This window comes from Myotis nattereri (genome assembly GCF_964212035.1).
Source record: "Myotis nattereri genome assembly, chromosome: 3".
Taxonomy (NCBI): domain Eukaryota; kingdom Metazoa; phylum Chordata; class Mammalia; order Chiroptera; family Vespertilionidae; genus Myotis; species Myotis nattereri.
The window spans coordinates 213317540-213335807 of NC_138077.1; the positions used below are offsets into that span (position 1 = coordinate 213317540).

General features: G+C 45.3%; 1 protein-coding gene across 12 annotated transcripts in view; it reads right to left on the reverse strand.

The window, feature by feature from the left end:
- Window positions 1-18268, reverse strand: part of CAMTA1 (calmodulin binding transcription activator 1) — a 675715-nt gene that overhangs the window by 595357 nt on the left and 62090 nt on the right. For 4 of the 12 annotated variants that reach the window (XR_013995633.1, XR_013995634.1, XR_013995635.1 and 1 more), the window contains exon 4: window positions 3192-3275. The exons of 7 other annotated variants lie outside the window; for them this stretch is intronic. Coding sequence is in view for 1 of the 5 variants with exons in the window: in XM_081085442.1 (XP_080941568.1) it covers window positions 3267-3275 (9 nt within the window). In the remaining 4 variants the exon portion in view is untranslated. Of the gene's footprint in view, window positions 1-2985; window positions 3276-18268 lie in introns of those variants that run through there. One more of the 12 variants, XM_081085442.1, reaches the window with a different exon arrangement.

Here is an 18268-nt window from a genome sequence, read left to right on the forward strand (position 1 = left end):
CAGCTTACTGAGCCAAAAGGAACGAGCAGTGCCGACTTGGGGTCTCCCACGGGTCCCTTTTCCCGAGTCTACACAGCCCAAAACAGCCAACACAAAAGCCTCTATCAGCACCAGGTTAAGGAAGTCTTGATCATCTAAACTTTCCTTCCCAAAAGGGTAGGAGCCCAGATCTACCTCTCTGCACCTGAACATGGCCTCTCCTAGAGGCGCGTCACCACCAGGAACCATGCAGCTCCTCTCTACAGAAGCACACCAGCTCCCAGACAGTGGCAGAGACTAACGGGGAAGTCTTTAAAGTGTAACCTTCTGTTCCCCCAGAACGCCACTTCCCTGCCAGCCCCTTCCTGCTGGGCTGCTGGTGAGAGGGCCTGGCCGGGAGGCCACAGCCACTGCCCGCAGGCCACGCAAAGTACTTTACCCCTCAGCTCACCTCACCCTCCCCTTGGCCCCCAGAGTGAGTACTATTATCATCCCCATTTTAAAGAGGAGGAAACTGAGGCACTGAGAGGGGAGGGAGTCTGTCTGAGTCAGATCTCTGCCAGGGCCCGGCCATGCTCCTGGCCCTTCCCCACAGGCTCGCCCCCACGGCCTCTCAGCAGGACTGCAGCTGCCCTCAGCACAGCCACAGGGCGCCCTGAAGTTCAAAAGCACCTCTTCTGGGGTCCCGCCCTCAGGCCTACAAAGCAAGTAGGAGACACACTATCCACACGCACAGAGGGTGCCCCTAACGCAGAACCAATGGAATGCTTACCAAACCTTGCCCAGGACGCCAAACAACCAATTCCCTGTTTCCAAGAGCCACATGCAGGTCTGTGGAGCCCTTCCGCCTGAGTGTTCAGCTCGGTGTGGCTGCCTGAAAAGACCCCAGAGGCGACCAGGGACCCAGGGTTTTCTCCTTGGATCCTGCTCACAAAAGCCACATCCACATGCCTAACCCACTAGAATCCCTAAATACTAACCACATAAGCAATGATCACTGAAAAGAAGTAGCATGTCTATACCCAGGCTCTCTTAGAAAATTAGATTAACTTACAATGTACTATTAAGCAGAAAACGTTAAAAGAAAATCTGACCTAACTGCAAACTAAAACATCAAAATAAATTTAAAAAATTCTCTTCTGTACCTCCAGCTCCTACTGGACGGACCTCTGAATAAAATATTAGACTAGCGGTTCTCAACCTGTGGGGTCGTGACCCCTTTGGAGGTTGAACGACCCTTTCACAGGGGTCGCCTAAGACCATCGGAAAACACATATATAATTACATATTGTTTTTGTGATTAATCACTGTGCTTTCATTATGTTCAATCTGTAACAATGAAATCGGGGGTCACCACAACATGAGGAGCTGTATTAAAGGGTCGTGGCATTGGGAAGGTTGAGAACCGCTGTATTAGACACTCTCTAGGGGACACGGGAGCCCACAGAGGAGGTGTGAGGAAGCCCTGATTGTGTCAACAGGGAGCTGTGACTCTGGGGACCACCAGCCAGCTCACCCTCGGGGCCGGGCGGCGCAGGGCAGCTTAAGCGAGAGGAGCGGAGCGACCCCGGTGCACAGCCCTCCAGCCCGGCGAGTCTCTGTTCAACAGGCTCCGAGCTGACAGCACGCCTGGGGCTGGAAGCATATGGCATGGGAGGCACGAGTAGAGGATGGGATGGAGAAACGTTCCACACAACACTGAAAGCATTTTCATTAAAATGATCCTTAAGATGCAAGGCTTGGTAAGAAGCTGCTCCTAACTATTGGGACATTTACTCCATGTTTTCTCTGGCTTTATGATCACAGGATGTTTTACCTTCTTTGCATTCCTCAGCTCTAGCATTTTGCGATTCTGTGGAAAGACACCCAGTAGGCCAAAGGCAGCTTTCCAGGTACGTATGTGTTACAGACAAAAACCAGCTGGTGAGCCTGAAGAAAGTTCATGCGAGTTCCACTCTCCAATGAGCAGCTCACTACAACTAACTTTAATTTGTGGCTCTAATGAATGACATAAACTTTTATAGGTAACAACAACGCTCAGAGAGGACTTACATCCATTTCAGTGCTCATTTCGCAGCGTCAGCTGTGTGCAATTAAAGCATCAGCGTTAAATGTTAGAGAATAAAATAATGAGACACTTAAAAAATAATCTGTGCTTCAGTAGACCATGCGATGAGATCTCACACCATTTTTCTTAAGGACATGATTTCTCACAAATATCTTGCCAGTTCAAGGAATAAACTCAAGTTTGACATTTGTTTTTAGATGTTGGTTTGTTTTGCTTAGGAATAACAATTTGCTAAAAAGAAGAATACAATAAAAAATGCATCGTCTGAAAAACAGTCCCAAACTAGCATATGGCATCAAGCAATCTGGTATACGATCATCACAGCTGACTGGCCAGGCTTCAGCAGAGACAAAAGGACACTTTTGATCATGTTAATAAAATGTGCTTATTCTGAACTCATGCCTCAAATAAATAAATAAAATATTAAAAGAGGAGAAAGGTGAATTTTGGAAATGAGACAACTTTCTTATCTCCCATACATGGAATTAAAGGACTAAACTTTTTCTCCTAGTAATACTTGAAAATACAAAATGTAATCTGAGGTGCTAGAATGTGGCAGCTAAGGGTAATAAATTCAAGTTGCCAGTTTTTGAAAGAAACAGAAATTAATCTGCAAAAAATGGGGGGTGGGAGGGTGAGATGAGGGTGTGCATGTGGGAGGGGAGGGATTGTGGAGCCTGGTGTGTGTGTGTGTGTGTGTGTGTGTCTGTGTGTGTGTGTGTGTGTGTGTGTGTGTGAGAGAGAGAGAGAGAGAGAGAGAGAGAGAGAGAGAGAGAGAGAGAGATATGATGCGCGTCGGTGTGAAAGAGAGAAATAGAGAGGTGTCAGAAAGAGAGAGAGGTGTCTGCGTGAACCACAAGTTAATTTAGCTATTGCAAAATACAAATAGAAACGGAGATATACTGTATGGGGAAATGTACTCATTAAACTAAAATTTTAAAAGGATGAAAACACAGATTACACTTTATTTTAAAAACTGAAATGAATTTTAATACAGAAAATGAAGACAGCATTTTGCAAATTTATCGCTCAAAGGGATCTCTCTATTTGAGAAAATCAGCATGTTACACTTTGAGAGATGAAATGTTACAGCTTGCACACCAAAATTAAAAAATGAAATTAAATTAAAAAATGAAATGGTTACCAAGGTAATGCAGGTCAGGGGATCAAAGGTGAAGGGTCACACATTATTAAAAAGAAATCCAAAAGGACGGCTGCATCATGATCTCTGCAAAACAAAGGAGCTCTAGTAAGTGAAACTGACATCTCCGAGAAATCACAATTCAGTTCTTGAACAGCAGACTCCCTGTGACTGAACAGCCACTCCTGACTCCGTGGAGAGCCGCTTTTATTTAGGTACAAAACCAGACTTTAATTACCTGTTACCAACACAGTTTTTGTGCACAACTAACAATTCAATCACATTAAAACCCATAATCAGCCCAATTGTAAGTGACTGAAATACTGACACTTCCATGGACCCCCACACCCTGTTTTCTGGAAACGACTGTATTTGACAAGTTGCCAACAAATGAGAAATCTAATTTGGTCACAGCATGGTGAGGTTTTTTTTCTCTCTCCTCAAGGAATGAGTTCCAAAATTGAGTTTTGCAAATTTGTTTCATTTGAAGTAGCTGCATAAAATTTCCATTATTGGAACATTTAATATAACAATGTTCTAGAAGATAGCAATAAAGTGATACATGATAAAATAAACTGTGTAACTATATCTATTAAGATCTGTTCTCACATCAACTCTCACTGCACAGGGGAAAAGACATTTTAAGCAAAATAATGTGCTAGTTCTACTGGAATTAGACAGAGCTAGCAGCAGCTTGGCATGAGGCCCCTCTCACAAGGGAAAGTATCTGACAGGTTAGGCTTCAATTTCTTCAACAGATGTTATTACTTACCTTCCCCGTTAACAAACTAAAATAGTTTGTTTCCAAAAGAACAGAAAGAGCTAAGGTTTTGTTTTGCAACATACGGCTGCCACCTAAATCAAGCATGTCAAACCTGCAGCCCAGTGGCCGCGAGTTTGACATGCTTGACCTAAATCGTGACAAACACAACTTTGCGGCAACAGCAGGCATAACCATTGTTACACTAAGTAATTTCCATGTCCATTTCACTAGGAAATAAGATGGACGCAGCCATGAGGACAGTCACCTTTAGTCTCCTCGCTACAACTGAACTGGAGGCTACATTCCCTGACTCCCAAGCCCAGATTCCTCAGTACCTACTGGGCAGCAGGTGCGAGCAGGCGATGCGCACAATAGCTCCCCAGTACGAGAGTGAATGGGAGCCTAACTACCGGAAAAGCACTTCAAGTCCCACCCCTTCCTCCAGTCTTCTAGTTCAGTTTCATCCCACAATGCCCAACATTTGCGTTTACCTTGTTAAAATCAAATTCCAAAAATACTTCTAGATTTAAATACTGACAAGTGCCCAGACGGATTTTATTAAAAGGAACAGGATATCCTTTCTGGCAGCTTAGGGAAATCAATAGATCCAGGCAGACCTCATTCGACCGCGCTTCCCTTTACTGAGTTTCACAGATGTTGCACTTTTTTCTGTTTTGTTTGTTTGTTTGTTTTTTTACAAATTGAAGACAAGACCCGCCACCAGCAAAAAGATTACGACTCACTTTATTGAGATACCAGACCCCAATCCGAAACATCTCCGAAGTCTTGCCTGTCAATAAACTCCTTAAACATCAGCTTTCTGCTTTCCGTGATTAGGTTTTGTTAAAAATAACTTGCAGAGTTTCCCCACACAAGTGTGTTAGTGCCTCGAGGCCTCGTTTCTAAAAACATGATTTTTTTAAAGTTCCATAGCTACTGAGAAGTAAACCAGCATTTCATTTCTCTGGAACGCGCATCTCCCATAAAGTCTGTCACATGTGTATGTGTTGCTGGGAGGCATGCAAGCAGTTTGCACACTACAGAAGCAATCCATACCCCATCAAAACAATGCGTGCGTGTTTTAGTAGCATTGTTATTCAGGCCACTTCAGCATCTTTGTAAGAAAAGGCAAGAAGCTGGCAATATAACATTAGTCAAATTTTGTTTTACTAAAAAATTTCCTATTAAAAATGAGAAAAAGTCTAGTATTCAGATCAATATCTCCATGTAACTCCCCTTTTATTACCAAAACACACGTATTTATTAAGTAATTTCCTCTTGAAAACAAGAGTGTAAAGTACTCATAGAAGCTTTTCGAAAGTCTTCTAAATCATTTCTAAAATTCACCAACTCACAAAAGTATGTTAGCCCAAAGGTTAAGTAATTTTAAAAAATCTGTGAAGGATTTGAGCCAACATTTTTGCTCTTTGGGCTGGAGGAAGGTAAAGGCTTCCGGGATTTACGATGTCCCCACATCAAGGACCCTGGATCAGAGGCCCTCAGGCAAGAGAGGCCTGGCGCAGCGCACCCCGGGGCACCTGCCTCACCGCAGCCAGGAGCCGCAGCCGCGCCCTCTGCGGGGCAGGTGCCTGGACACACACATTCCCCAGGCGCAGCCTCCCAGCTGCCCACGTGACCTCCAATCTGGTGCAGCGACACTTTTGCTCCCAACTCCAGAGGCGGTGGGGCCTGCGCAGCTTTGTACTTTTCCCAAGGACTGGCCTCAGCTTTCTGACACCAACGTTCTCCTGGCCCCTTGCTGGGCCCAGCCAGAGTGTGCCTCATGGACAAAAGGACCCGCCTCTCTCTCCTGAAGCCCCTTTTCTTCAGAAAGGCCACACTGGGACTCGCGGGGACTGACTCGATGAATCCTGTGCATGCAGACCGAGGGGCATCTTTAACCGACCAAATCCCTACCTGGGAGAGCCGACATCTTTACATCCAGGGAAGAGCGGGCTCGTCTCCTGCACGAGAGGCCCCAGGCACTGCGCAGGAATCCTACCACCCCCAGCCCTTAGCTCAGTGATGGCGAACCTATGACACCCGTGTCAGAGGTGACACGCAAACTCATTTTTTTGGTTGATTTTTCTTTGTTAAATGCATTTAAATATATAAAATAAATATCAAAAATATAAACCTTTGTTTTACTATGGTTGCAAATACCAACAAATTTCTGTAGGTGACACGGCACCAGAGTTAAGTTAGGGTTTTTCAAAATGCTGACAGGCCGAGCTCAGAAGGTTCGCCACCACTGCCTTAGCTGATGGGCACAGCCAGCATCCCGCTCTCACAGCCGACCACTGGAAGGCGGTACCGCCGCACTGTGTCATGTGACTGAAGAGAGAAACCCACCGAGCGTCACTTCACAAGACCATCAAGTCACCAGAGTTCTGGCAAAGGTCAGAACACACTGAGGCCTCGATGCCTGGACAGCTTGTACACGGGCGTTCCCGACACACTCGATCTGTACTCCGCGCTCATTCATTTTTGGCACCGAGGACCAGCGAGCATTTATAAGCACAGAGAATTGGTTCATTTCTCAACTAACAGACACAGAACAAAGAACACCATTTCTAATAAGGTTAAATCATGACAGAAGTGCTGCCATTTTCACCTCAAACATATTAGTTTCTAAACAAAACACATGAGAAAAGCAGAAAGAAGTGGAAATAAAGAGCCAAGAAAATTCAGAGAGCCAAGGAAGCGAGGAGACAGTGGAAGAAACCCAGTACAATTGAGCCCAGATATTTTACTAATTCTTTACAAAATGGCTATTAACTCAACAACATAATGCTTTCTGCAGCAGAAACTAACCTCAGCGAGGGTCTTCAAAGATTAAAAAGAGAACTGCCCAGCCAAACGCTTACCACAGGTGTGGACGAAAAAGCCACATACTAAAACCTGACCAGCTCAGGGGAGACCTGCATGGCGGCCTTACACACTCAGAGGCCTCAAGTACCACACAGGATGGTCTGAAAGGAAAACCTCCCAACTACTACAAGTGAGTCATGGTGTGTAGTCATGTCCGAGGCCTGTATCTTCCTGACAAAGGTCAATCTTTACTTTAACTGACCTTGTCTATTGTCTTTTGGGATCTACGATAACATACCTTTGGAAGGTCAAGGTAATTCCGATTTCCAGACCTCAGAGCACAAAACCCCTCACTGTTACTTTTGTAGTGTTAATTGCTAACAGCTAACTATCCTGCACCCACCTATGTATCTATTCTTTTTACTTTTTATCTAATCCCAGGTTTCCCCACTTTGCGTTCTCCCACCTCCCTAATCTATCACCAAGGGATTTCATGTAACCCCCTACGTCAGTGATGGCGAACCTTTTGAGCTCGGCGTGTCAGCATTTTGAAAAACCCTAACTTAACTCTGGTGCCGTGTCACATATAGAAATTTGTTGCTATTTGCAACCATAGTAAAACAAAGACTTATATTTTTGATATTTATTTTATATATTTAAATGCCATTTAACAAAGAAAAATCAACCAAGAAAATTAGTTTGCGTGTCACCTCTGACACACGTGTCATAGGTTCGCCATCACTGCCCTATGTTAAGCATGTCAAACTTGTGGCCCGTGGGCCGCATGCCTCATTTATTTGGCCCGTGTTAGCCTTCAAGTTTGACATGCTTGCCCTACGTCTTCTCCTTTTATTCTAATGTATAAAATAAGGTGCAAAATTGCCATTCTCAGGAGATTTTGCTTCCCGGCAATTGTCAGTTTGGCCCAAATAAACGCATGAAAATTTTCTACACAGGGATGGAGCAAAAAAAAATTTTTTTAATCTATAAATACAAATAAATAAATCACCACTGTGTCATTCAACTCACTAGAATAAAGCACACAGGAGCACAGACTACCCTTCCGTTAAGTGGGGACTGTATTTCTACCCTCTTCCAGGTTAGCAGTGGTGTTAGCTGCTCAGCACCATGGACAGACCATCTACTAAAACAAAAAAGACAAAGCACTGGGTTTTCAAGTTGGAGTCCTGCGTGTGCGGGGGAGGCGGGGAGGGGGGGGGGCAACTCCCTCCCTCTCTCCTCCCCCACAGGAGCCGTCCCCCCAGGTGTCAGCCTCTCTAAAAACAGACATCCTACGTCAGCTGCTCAAAGAGCGTCTGTTCTAAGATAGTTGTTTCTCAAAATGGCTATTAACAACCTAACACTTTCTATAAATGATACAGCAATCGATCCCTACAATCATCACACTGTTTCCACTATGGTCCTCAAAAAGAAAACAAAAGCTAAAACTACAAATCAAATGCCTTTCCGGCTAGTGCTTGATCCTCAACAAAGTAAATTTCCCCCAAAAGCTTCAAAGCTCTTATGAAACGACGAAGAGGGGAGGGGGCCGCAGAGCGCTCATTGTGGGGGAAGGTGCTGGCTGTGTGGTGCATACCTGTGCGCACTTATCAACCTACACTTAAAGCCTGTGCACTTATATGTCCATTGTGCCTCAAAAGACTGTGTCAGAATGGGGAGGCAGGCACAAGGCAGGGCTCCGCCCACTGCGGTGGCCCCATGAGGAAAGTGGGGAGGCCTCGGGGAGACAGCAGGAGCCTCCTTCCCTGCCCCACCGGCCCCTCTGGAACCACTGCCGCTGGTCTTGTTAGGTGACATAAAAGAATCCTCGTTGTTTGAAATAAATAATATGCAAATACTAAAGAGTTCAAACATTTTATATTGATCACCTTCAGATTAGCCACAAACATGAAATTATCACATTTTCTAAATCGAAAGCAGGGCAATCTGACAGTTTTTCTAAGAAGAGACTATTCGAAATCAGCTTCTGAGGCACTCCTAGCTTTGCAAATGACATGTAAATTCACCAAATAGTCTCACCTTTTCTCCCTCAGATTTGTCTGTATTGTGTCAACTCTGTCAGACAATGCCCCACTCCTTTCTGGACTGTCCCACTAGGGAGAAGGAATAACAGAATATATGCCACGTTCCTCCACATACAAATGTGTAAGAAACAGCACCAGTGACGCGCTCACCACGCTGCCTTTCTTTCTGTGCTGGCTGTTCCTAGCTCGCTCGCCGAGGCCCACGCCAGTGCTTATTTTAATGCTCCTCTGGCTTCCTGCACTGGTCAGAGTCATTAAAAGTCCTACATTTCCCATTTCCTCGGTTCATTGATTCTCAAACTTCAGATGGAATAAGAACCCCTACTTAAGGCAGGTCATTTGTAAAAATAGTTTTCCAAGTCCTACCCCGCAAGAGTACAGTTTAGTGCATCAAAAGAAGAGCTGAACAGGTCCAGGCGCTTCACAGGGCAGTTTTACCAAACATTTGAAGAAAAACTAACATCTCCACTCCTCAACTTACTCCAAAAAATCCAAGTGGAAGGAACACTTACAAGCTCTTTCTATGAGGCCAGCATTATCCTAATTTCAAAGCCAGATTAAGACACTACAAAGAAAGAGAACTACAGGCCAATATCCCTGATGAACATAGATGCTAAAATCCTCAACGAAATATTAGCAAATCGGATCCAGCATTACATTAAAAAAATCACACACCATGACCAAGTTGGATCTATTCCAGGGATGCAAGGCTGGTACAATATTCGCAAATCAATAAACGTGGCACATCACATAAGCAAACTGAAAGACAAAAATCACATGATCATATCACTAGGCAGAGAAAAAGCATTCAACAAAATCCAACAACCACTTTTTAAAAATATATTTTTATTGATTTCAGAGAGGAAGGGAGAGGGAGAGAGAGATAAAAACATCACTGATGAGAGAGAATCATTGATTGGCTGCCTCCTGCCCATCCCCTACGGGGGACTGAGCCCGCAACCCGGGCGTGTGCCCCTTGACTGGAATTGAACCCAGGACCCTTCAATCTGCAGGCCGATGCTCTATCCACTGAACCAAACCAGCTAGGGCTCTAACACCCATTTTTGATAAAAATTCTCAGCAAAGTAGGAATAGAGGGACCATACCTCAACATAATAAAGGCCATATATAACAAACCTACAGCCAATATCATACTCAGGAAAAAATCTAAAAGCATATCCCCTAAGAACAGGAACAGGACAGGGATATCCACTTTCACCACTCTTATTCAACACTAGAGGCCCGGTGCACAGATTCGTGCACCAGTGGGGTCCCTCAGCCTGGCCTGCAGGGATCGGGCCAAAACCAGCTCTCCAACACCCCCCGAGGGGTCCCGGATTGTGAGAGGGCGCAGGCCAGGCCGAAGGACCCCACCGGTGCACAATTGGGGCTGGGGAAGGACCGTGGGAGGGCTCCAGGGCATGTCCGGCCTGTCTCGCCCAGTCCTGATCGGCCAGACCCCAGCAGCAAGCTAACCTACTGGTCGGAGCGTCTGCTCCCTGCCGGGAGCCGGTCCATCCTTGCTGTTTCAAGGGACCTGGCATATATGGCATACTGTTCTTAATATGTTTGCTCACCTTCTTGGCACTATGTGTTTTAACCAAGGTCACCTCTCTGAGAAAGGTTGTTTCCCCAGGTAGGGATTTTCCCCTGAAGTTAGGGAGGGAATAAAACCCCTTAACTAAGTGCCAGGCGGGTAATTAATCACTTTAACTATGAACAATCATGCTTAAGCTACATAATCTATACTCCCTGGAATGGAGATAAGAAACGCCCTAACCTTTGGAATAGAGATTGATAGGATTGGAATCAACTGGTATAAATACAGATGTAACAAGACAATGGGACACAGAACCTAGACACAGAACCTACACAGAACCTAGAGACAGAAGAACTTCCCTGGAGAGAACCTGACTGAAGAACCTAGAGACAGAACCTAGCTACAGAACCTGGCTGGAGAACCTAGCGAGGGAACATGGCTACAGAACCTGGCTGGAGAACCTAGCAAGAGAACATGGACACAGAACCTGGCTGGAGATGCTAACCAGAACTTCGCTGGAGATCCTGAACAGAACTTGGCTGGAGATTTTGGCTAGAGATCCTGGCAAGGCTGCTGATCAACTGAACGCTGTCTCCGTGTCATTCCTTCTTCGCCGACTCCGTCCACACCTTTGGGGATCCCTGGACCTGCTGGGGTTGGACCCCAGCAGCTCCCTGGTGGTCAGTGCACATCATAGCGACTGGTCGAACGGTTGGACACTTAGCATATTAGGCTTTTATTATATAGGACTAGAGGCCTGGTGCACGAAATTCGTGCACTTGAGAGGGGGGTCCCCCAGCCTGGCCTGTGCCCTCTCACAGTGCAGGAGCCCTGTGATCGATCACCCCAAAGAGGTAGGCCCCGCCCACCCATCTAGGGCTCCTCGATGGATTGCCCCAAAAAGGTTGGCCGGGGTCCCCGCCCCGGTGGCGCATGTGCAGGACCCCGGGAAGCCCGCCTTCACTGTGCGCACAGCCATCTTGTGATGGCATGAGGGCATCGCACGTGAGGGCGTGACGACTATTTAGCCTTTTATTAATAAGGATAGTACTGGAAATCCTAGCCGCTACGATCAGATAAGAAGAAAACATAAAAAGTATCCAAATTGAAAAGGAGGAAGTAAAACTTTCATTATTTGCAAATGATATGATATTGTACATAGAAAACCCTAAAGACTCTACCAAAACACTACTAGATTTAATAAAGGAATTCAGAAACATAGCAGGCTACAAAATTAACACCCAGAAATCCATAGCATTTTTATACACCAATAGTAAACTCTCAGAAAGAGAAACTAAGAAAACAATCCCATTTACCACTGAAACAAAAAAAAAAATTAAGATATTTAGGAATAAACTTAACCAAGGAGGTAAAATACCTGTACTCTGAAAACTACAGGACGTTGAGAAAAGAGATAGAGGAAGATATAAACAAGTAGAAGAATACCATGTTCATGGATTGGTAGAATCAACATCATTAAAATGTCCATATTACACAAAGGAATCTACAGATTCAATGCAATCCCTATTAAAATACCCATGGAATATTTCACAAGTCTAGAACAAATACTCCAAAAATGTATATGGAACCAAAAAAGACCCCAAATAGCTGCAGCAATCTTGAGAAAGAAGAACAAAGTTGGAGGAATCATAATACCAGACATCAAGTTATACTAAAAGCCCCTGTGCTCAAACAGCCTGATAGTGCCCATCAGTGATGAGTGGATCAGAAACCTGTGGTACATCTACACAATGGAATACACGCTGCGGTAAAAAAGAAGGAGTTCTTACCATTTGCAACAGCATGGATGGAACTGGAGGACATTATGCTAAGTGAAATAAGCCAGTCAGAGAAAGATAAATACATGTTCTCACTCATTTGTGGAGTATAATGAACAACATAAACTGATGAACAAAAACAGATCCAGAGACAGAGAAGCATCCATCAGACCATCAAACCTCAGAGGGAAGGGGGGGGGGGGGGGGGCGGAGAGATCAACCAAAGGACTTATATGCAGACACAGACAACAGGGGGGTGAGGGCATGAGGGGGGGGGGGATAGGGGGTAACGTGGGGATAAGGACACATATGTAATAACTTAATCAATTAAAAAAAAAAAAACTAAAAAAAACAAACAGCCTGGTATTGGCATAAGATCATACATACATACAGGTCAATACAACAGAACAGAGAACCCAGAAAGCGACCCGAGCCACTATGCTCAATATTTGACAAAGCATACATTGGAGCAGACATAGTCTCTTCAAAAAATGATGTTAGGAAAATTGGACAGATGCATGCCAAAAAATGAAACTAGACCACCAACTTACACCATACACAAAAACAAATTCAAAATGGGTAAAGGACTTAACTGTAAGAGGTGAAATCATAAAAGTCCAAGAAGAAACCATAGGCACTAAGATCCCAGACTCTCTCACAGCAATATGTTTATCAATACATCTCCTAGGACAGGGGTAGGCAACCTTTTTGTGAGTGCGTGCCAAAACCAGCAAAATCTCTGACTGAAAATTCTTCTGGGTGCCAACCCTAATTTTTTGAGAACATGTTATGCCTACTTGGTATCTCTTAAGGTGTACATATGTGAAGAACCTTGAAGAAATAATAAAATTCATTTGAGTGACAAAAACACAGTCTATGATGATGAAAATACATTTATTTTTTTTAATGTATACATGTACACTGATAGTGCGACAGAAAACTTTATGACTCTGTTTGATATTATCAGTGGGACTTTTGCTGCTCCATCACTAATGACAGAGATTTTACATCAGGTTTATATTTCATGACCTTCAGAGATATGCACGAACTACTACTTTCTTCCATCAGGCTACTACTATTACGAGACTTAACAAAATTCATCACCGAGAACAAAGATTCACAAATGTAAATGGAAGATTATAAGAGAGGGTTTCGCGTGCCAGCAAAAGCTACTGGCGTGCCATGTTTGGCAAGCGTGCCAGGGGTTGCCCACCCCTGTCCTAGGACAATGGAAACTAAGGAGAAAATAAATAAATGGGACAACATTAACATAGAAAGCTTCTGCTCAGCAAAAGAAACCATCAACAAAACAACAAGAGAGCCCACTGCATATCTGCCAATGATACATCCGATAAGGATGTATTTTGGATGTTAATCTCCAAAATATGTAGGGAACTCATACAACTTAACAAAAGGAAGACAAACTATCCAATTTAAAAAATAGGCAAAGGCCCCGCGCCGTCCTCGTTAATATAAAAAATAGGCAAAGGACCTAAATAGACACTTCCCCAAAGTGAACATGCAGATGGCCAAGAGACACATGAAAAAATGCTCAAAGTCACTGATCATCAGAGAGATGCAAATTAAAACGACAAAGAGGGATCACCTCACACCTGTCAGAATGGCTACCATTAACAAATGACAAGTGCTGGCGAGGATGTGGAGAAAAGGAAACCCTAGTACACTGCTGGTGGGCATGCAGAATGCTACAGCTCTTATGGAAAACAGTATGGAGTTTCCTCAAAAAATTAAATATGGATCTGCCATTTGACTCAGTGATCCCACTTCTAGAAATATATCCTAAGAAACCTGAAACACCAATCAAAAGAATGTATGCACCCTTATGTTCACAGCAGTGCAATTTACAATAGCTAAGATCTGGAAACAGTCCAAGTGCCCATCAGCAGATGAGTGGATAAAGAAGCTGTGGTATATTTTCACCATGGAATACTGTGCAGCAGTAAAAAAGAAGGATCTCTCACCCTTTGAGACAACATGGAGGGACTTGAAGAGTATTATGCTAGGCAAAATAAGCCAGCCAGAGTAAAGTCAAGTATCACATAATCTCACTCATATGTGGAATCTAATGAACAAAATAAACTGATGAACAAAACAGATCCAGAGACATGGAAGCACAGAACAGACTGTCAAATCTCAGAGGGAAGGCAGGGGTGGGTGGGTGGGTGGGTGAGTGGGAAGAAATCAACAAAAGAACTTGTATGCGTACATGCATAACCCATGGACACAAACAATAGGGTGATTGAAGGCCTGGGGTGGGGAGCGGGGATGGACTAGAAGGGGTCAATTGGGGGGGTACATATGTAATACTTTCAACAATAAATTTTAAAAGGGGGGGGGAGCTGAACAATATGCATTTTCAGTAAAACCCCCAGAAGAGTCCACAATTCTCACTTTAAGAACAACTGCGACGGTGGGTCCCAACCGATTCCCTGGTCCCCACACACAACCTGCCTCCTTCAGGCGCCAATCACAGCTGGCAGGCTGCAAAGGTGTAAAGTAAGAAACAAATTCCAGCTGCAAACAGCTGTCAGTGGTCCTCCCTCTCAAGACTATTAAGTTTTTTTAAATGCCAATACATGCCTAAAAAGTCTTTAAAACTCAAAATAATAAAGCTATAGTGACAGGGCAGGGTGGCTATACAAGGAATGTGGCGTCCTTTCTGGGCTTTTAAAGTCACCCCAAGCGATTCTGGGTTCCAGTGTTAGCTCTACCGCTTCCAATTCCATGACACTGGGCAAATTATTTCATTTTTTAACTAAGTCTCACTTTCTTCGTTTATCACATGAAGATAATAACATCCCTAGCTCACAGGGCTGCTGATAGAATCAGTGAAAATAAGGATGGAAATTGCCGGGCATGGTGCTTAGGACCTAAAAAGCCATAACCATTAGCGCTGGTTACAGTGACTGTGATGATGATCACCTCGCATTCTTTTTCTTACTTGATTCTTCCCAAGGTTTACAAGAGGGATGCTGCTCTCCCCATGTTTACAGATGGGCAAAGGTTCAGTTCAAGACACACATCTTCAAAAGCAGCAGAGCTAGAATTCAAGCCGGATCTGTTCAGACCCCACCCCGGCCCTGAAGGGAACGGCAGACAGTCCACCGCCTGGCAGTCTGTCTCCCCGCTCCGAACAGGGCCGCCCACGGAGCTCCCAGCGAGCGGTGGGGGACGGGCAGGTAGGTCCTCAGGAATGACTCACACTTCTAGACCCACTGCTGCACCTATTACAGCACCGACACGATATACTTAAAAGGATACATGTGGGATTTAAATCAGTGAAATAATAGAAATAGAGTCAAGGACTTATTTGCATATTTGTATGCAAAAAAAGGAAGAATAATTGTTCTCCATTCTGCAGTGCTACTCACTAAATTCATTCATCAACAAGCATTTACTGAGCACTGGACTCTGGACAGACTCTGGACCGGGTGCCAGGCTGCTCGTCTGTCTGAGCCATGGAGGCAAGAATTCAGACATGGGCAGGTCAGTCAGGCCCGTGAACACAGCGAAGGAGAAGCGCTCAATACTATGGGAACTCACAGCCAGGGACCTCCCGCCGCTGCCGGGCAGGAAATTTCCCCAGGAAATACCCTTCAGCTGAGGTGTGAAGGGTGACAAGCTGGAGGGTGACCATCTTTAAGCAGAAGAAATGGCAAGTAAAGGAACATGGCGGTGTGGACCTGAGCACGCAGAAGGACTGGGGGGGGGGGGGGGGGCAGTGGCTGGAACAGAGCACCAGGGGAGAGGGGCTGGGCAGGAGGCTGGAGTGTGGGCATGACTGCAAGCACAACAGGAAATCCTTCAAAGGTTCGGGAAAAAGGGAACCAAAATCCAACTGGCATCTTTGCAAGACCACTCTGGCATCTGAGTGGAGACAGGGCTGGGAGGGGACGAGGGTAGAGCAGGGACAGGAGTCAGGAGATCCCTCAGAGCAGTCTGGCGTGGACTGGAGCGGTGGCTGTAAAGAGGTTATTTGGGAATACCTATAGGTTTGGATTCATATGGAGTAGAAGAAGGGGCTGGGAGGGGTCCAAAATGACCGCTGAGGGGGGAAATAGCAACTCTGCGCAGGACCCTGACAACCCCCACCGGCCAGGGCTTCGCGGTAACATCGAGGCCATGTCAGGCTGATGCGAGTGAGGAGAAAGGCGCTGCGCCCTGGGGTCTTCCTTCCCCAACCCCGTGCCTCCAGCCTAAATCCGAAGGAAGCAGCACAAACCCCCGAGTGAAGGGCATCATACGAAACAACTCATTGGTCACGGTCAACAAAAGCAAGGCCAGTCTCGGCAATGCCTCACCCGGAGCGGTCTACGGAGCCGCGGGACTAAGTGGCTGTGACATCCTGGAAGGGGTCCTGGAACGGAAAAGGACACGCGGGGAAACTGAGAAAATCCAACTAGCGTGTGTTTAGTTTATAATGCCGCATCAATACCGGCTGACTGGATAGGATAAATGCACCACAGTAATGTCCGGGTACAGGGAACACCAGAACTCTCTGCGACATTCTAGCAACTTTCTTGTGAATCTACAAGTATTTTAAGTGTCAAGTTTAACACTAACCGGCACACCTGGGAGGTGCCCTTTACTGAGACGCGGACACAGAGAGGAAGACGGTAATTCTATTTCAGACCCGCTGAGAGGAGCAGCCGGTCAGGCCCAGGCAGGCAGCTCTGGGTTGGAGTCTGGCAGAGAGCTCAGCTGCAAACATGAATTTAGAAGCCTCAGCAGGCAAAACTATGGCAGTAGTTTCTAGAGAAAGAATGGATAGCAGGAAGTGAAGCGCCTCAGTCTGATTCCCGAGAAATACCCACAGGGCAGTCACACAGGAGGTCTAGTCTCAGGCTCTGATGAAATTCTACCTTGAGGTGCGGGGAGAGGAGATTAAGAAGCAACATACGGCGCTGGGAGAAAGACCGGCCAGGCCAAGGGGAAAGCCATGGTCCACTTGCTTAAATACGGTTGAAAAAGCAAATAAAATAAACACTGAAAAATTCTCCTTATATTTAACAACCCTGAGATCCCCGATGAGCCAAGAAAGAAGTTTCAACAGAATAAAGGAAGCTAAATTTGGAGCGGAGTGTTTAAGAGATGAGGAACTGGGGGGGAAATAACTCTTACAAGAAACCTGGCTCTCGGATTTGTACAACCATGTACACAGCAACATTATTCACAAGGCCCAAGGTACAAACAACCCAAGTGTCCATGGATGGATGATGGCTAAGCAAAGTGTAGTATGTACCTGATGAAATGGTATTCCGCCTTTCAAGGGAAGGAGATTCTAACATGTGCTACAATGTGGATGAACCTTGAGGACATTATGCTACATGACATAAGTCAGTCCTATTAGGATGAATACCAGCATGATGCTACTTATATGAGGTGCTCAGAGTAGTAAAATGCAGAGAGACAGAAAGGAGAATGCAGGTTGCCAGGGCCGGGGGGGGGGGGGGGGGGGGGCGACAAGGTGTGAGTGTTTAACGAGGACAGAGTGTCCCTTTAGCAAGATGAAAAGAGTACAGGATGTCAACAATATGAATTTATTTAGTATCAAAGAACTGTATACCTAAAATGGTTAAAGTGGTAAATTTATGCTATGTATATTTTACCACAATTATAAAATTTAAAAGAAAAAAGAACTCTAGCTCCCAAAAGGTGAACTCCATACCAAGCTCTGATGCCCTATAATGGAAAGAGCTCAGGCGGGGAGCTTCCACCAGCCCAGCGCTTCCCAGACGCTCCCAAAGCTGGGTGACACATACGTGTCACAGGTGCTCATCCGTGGTGCTGTGCAAAGGGGCCAAGCCACCCAGCCGCCACCAGTGCTCTCTGACCACACCCACTAGCCCTGTGTGCACTAGAAATATTTTTACGTGTGATGTGTCCTAAGACATGAGAAAGGCTGGGAAGCGATGACTACAGAAGGACGATTGGAGATTAGGCCAATTTGATTTCCAGGTGTAAGAAAAGTTGCTTTCATTAGTTTTCTTCATCAACCCACGACTTCTGCTGCCAAAAGAAAAAAAGAATGTGATCCCAACTGATAAAAACTAGTAACAGGCCACTCAGAGAAACAAATGGCGCTCCACTACCCTCCAGTTTTGATAGATCTTTAGGAACAG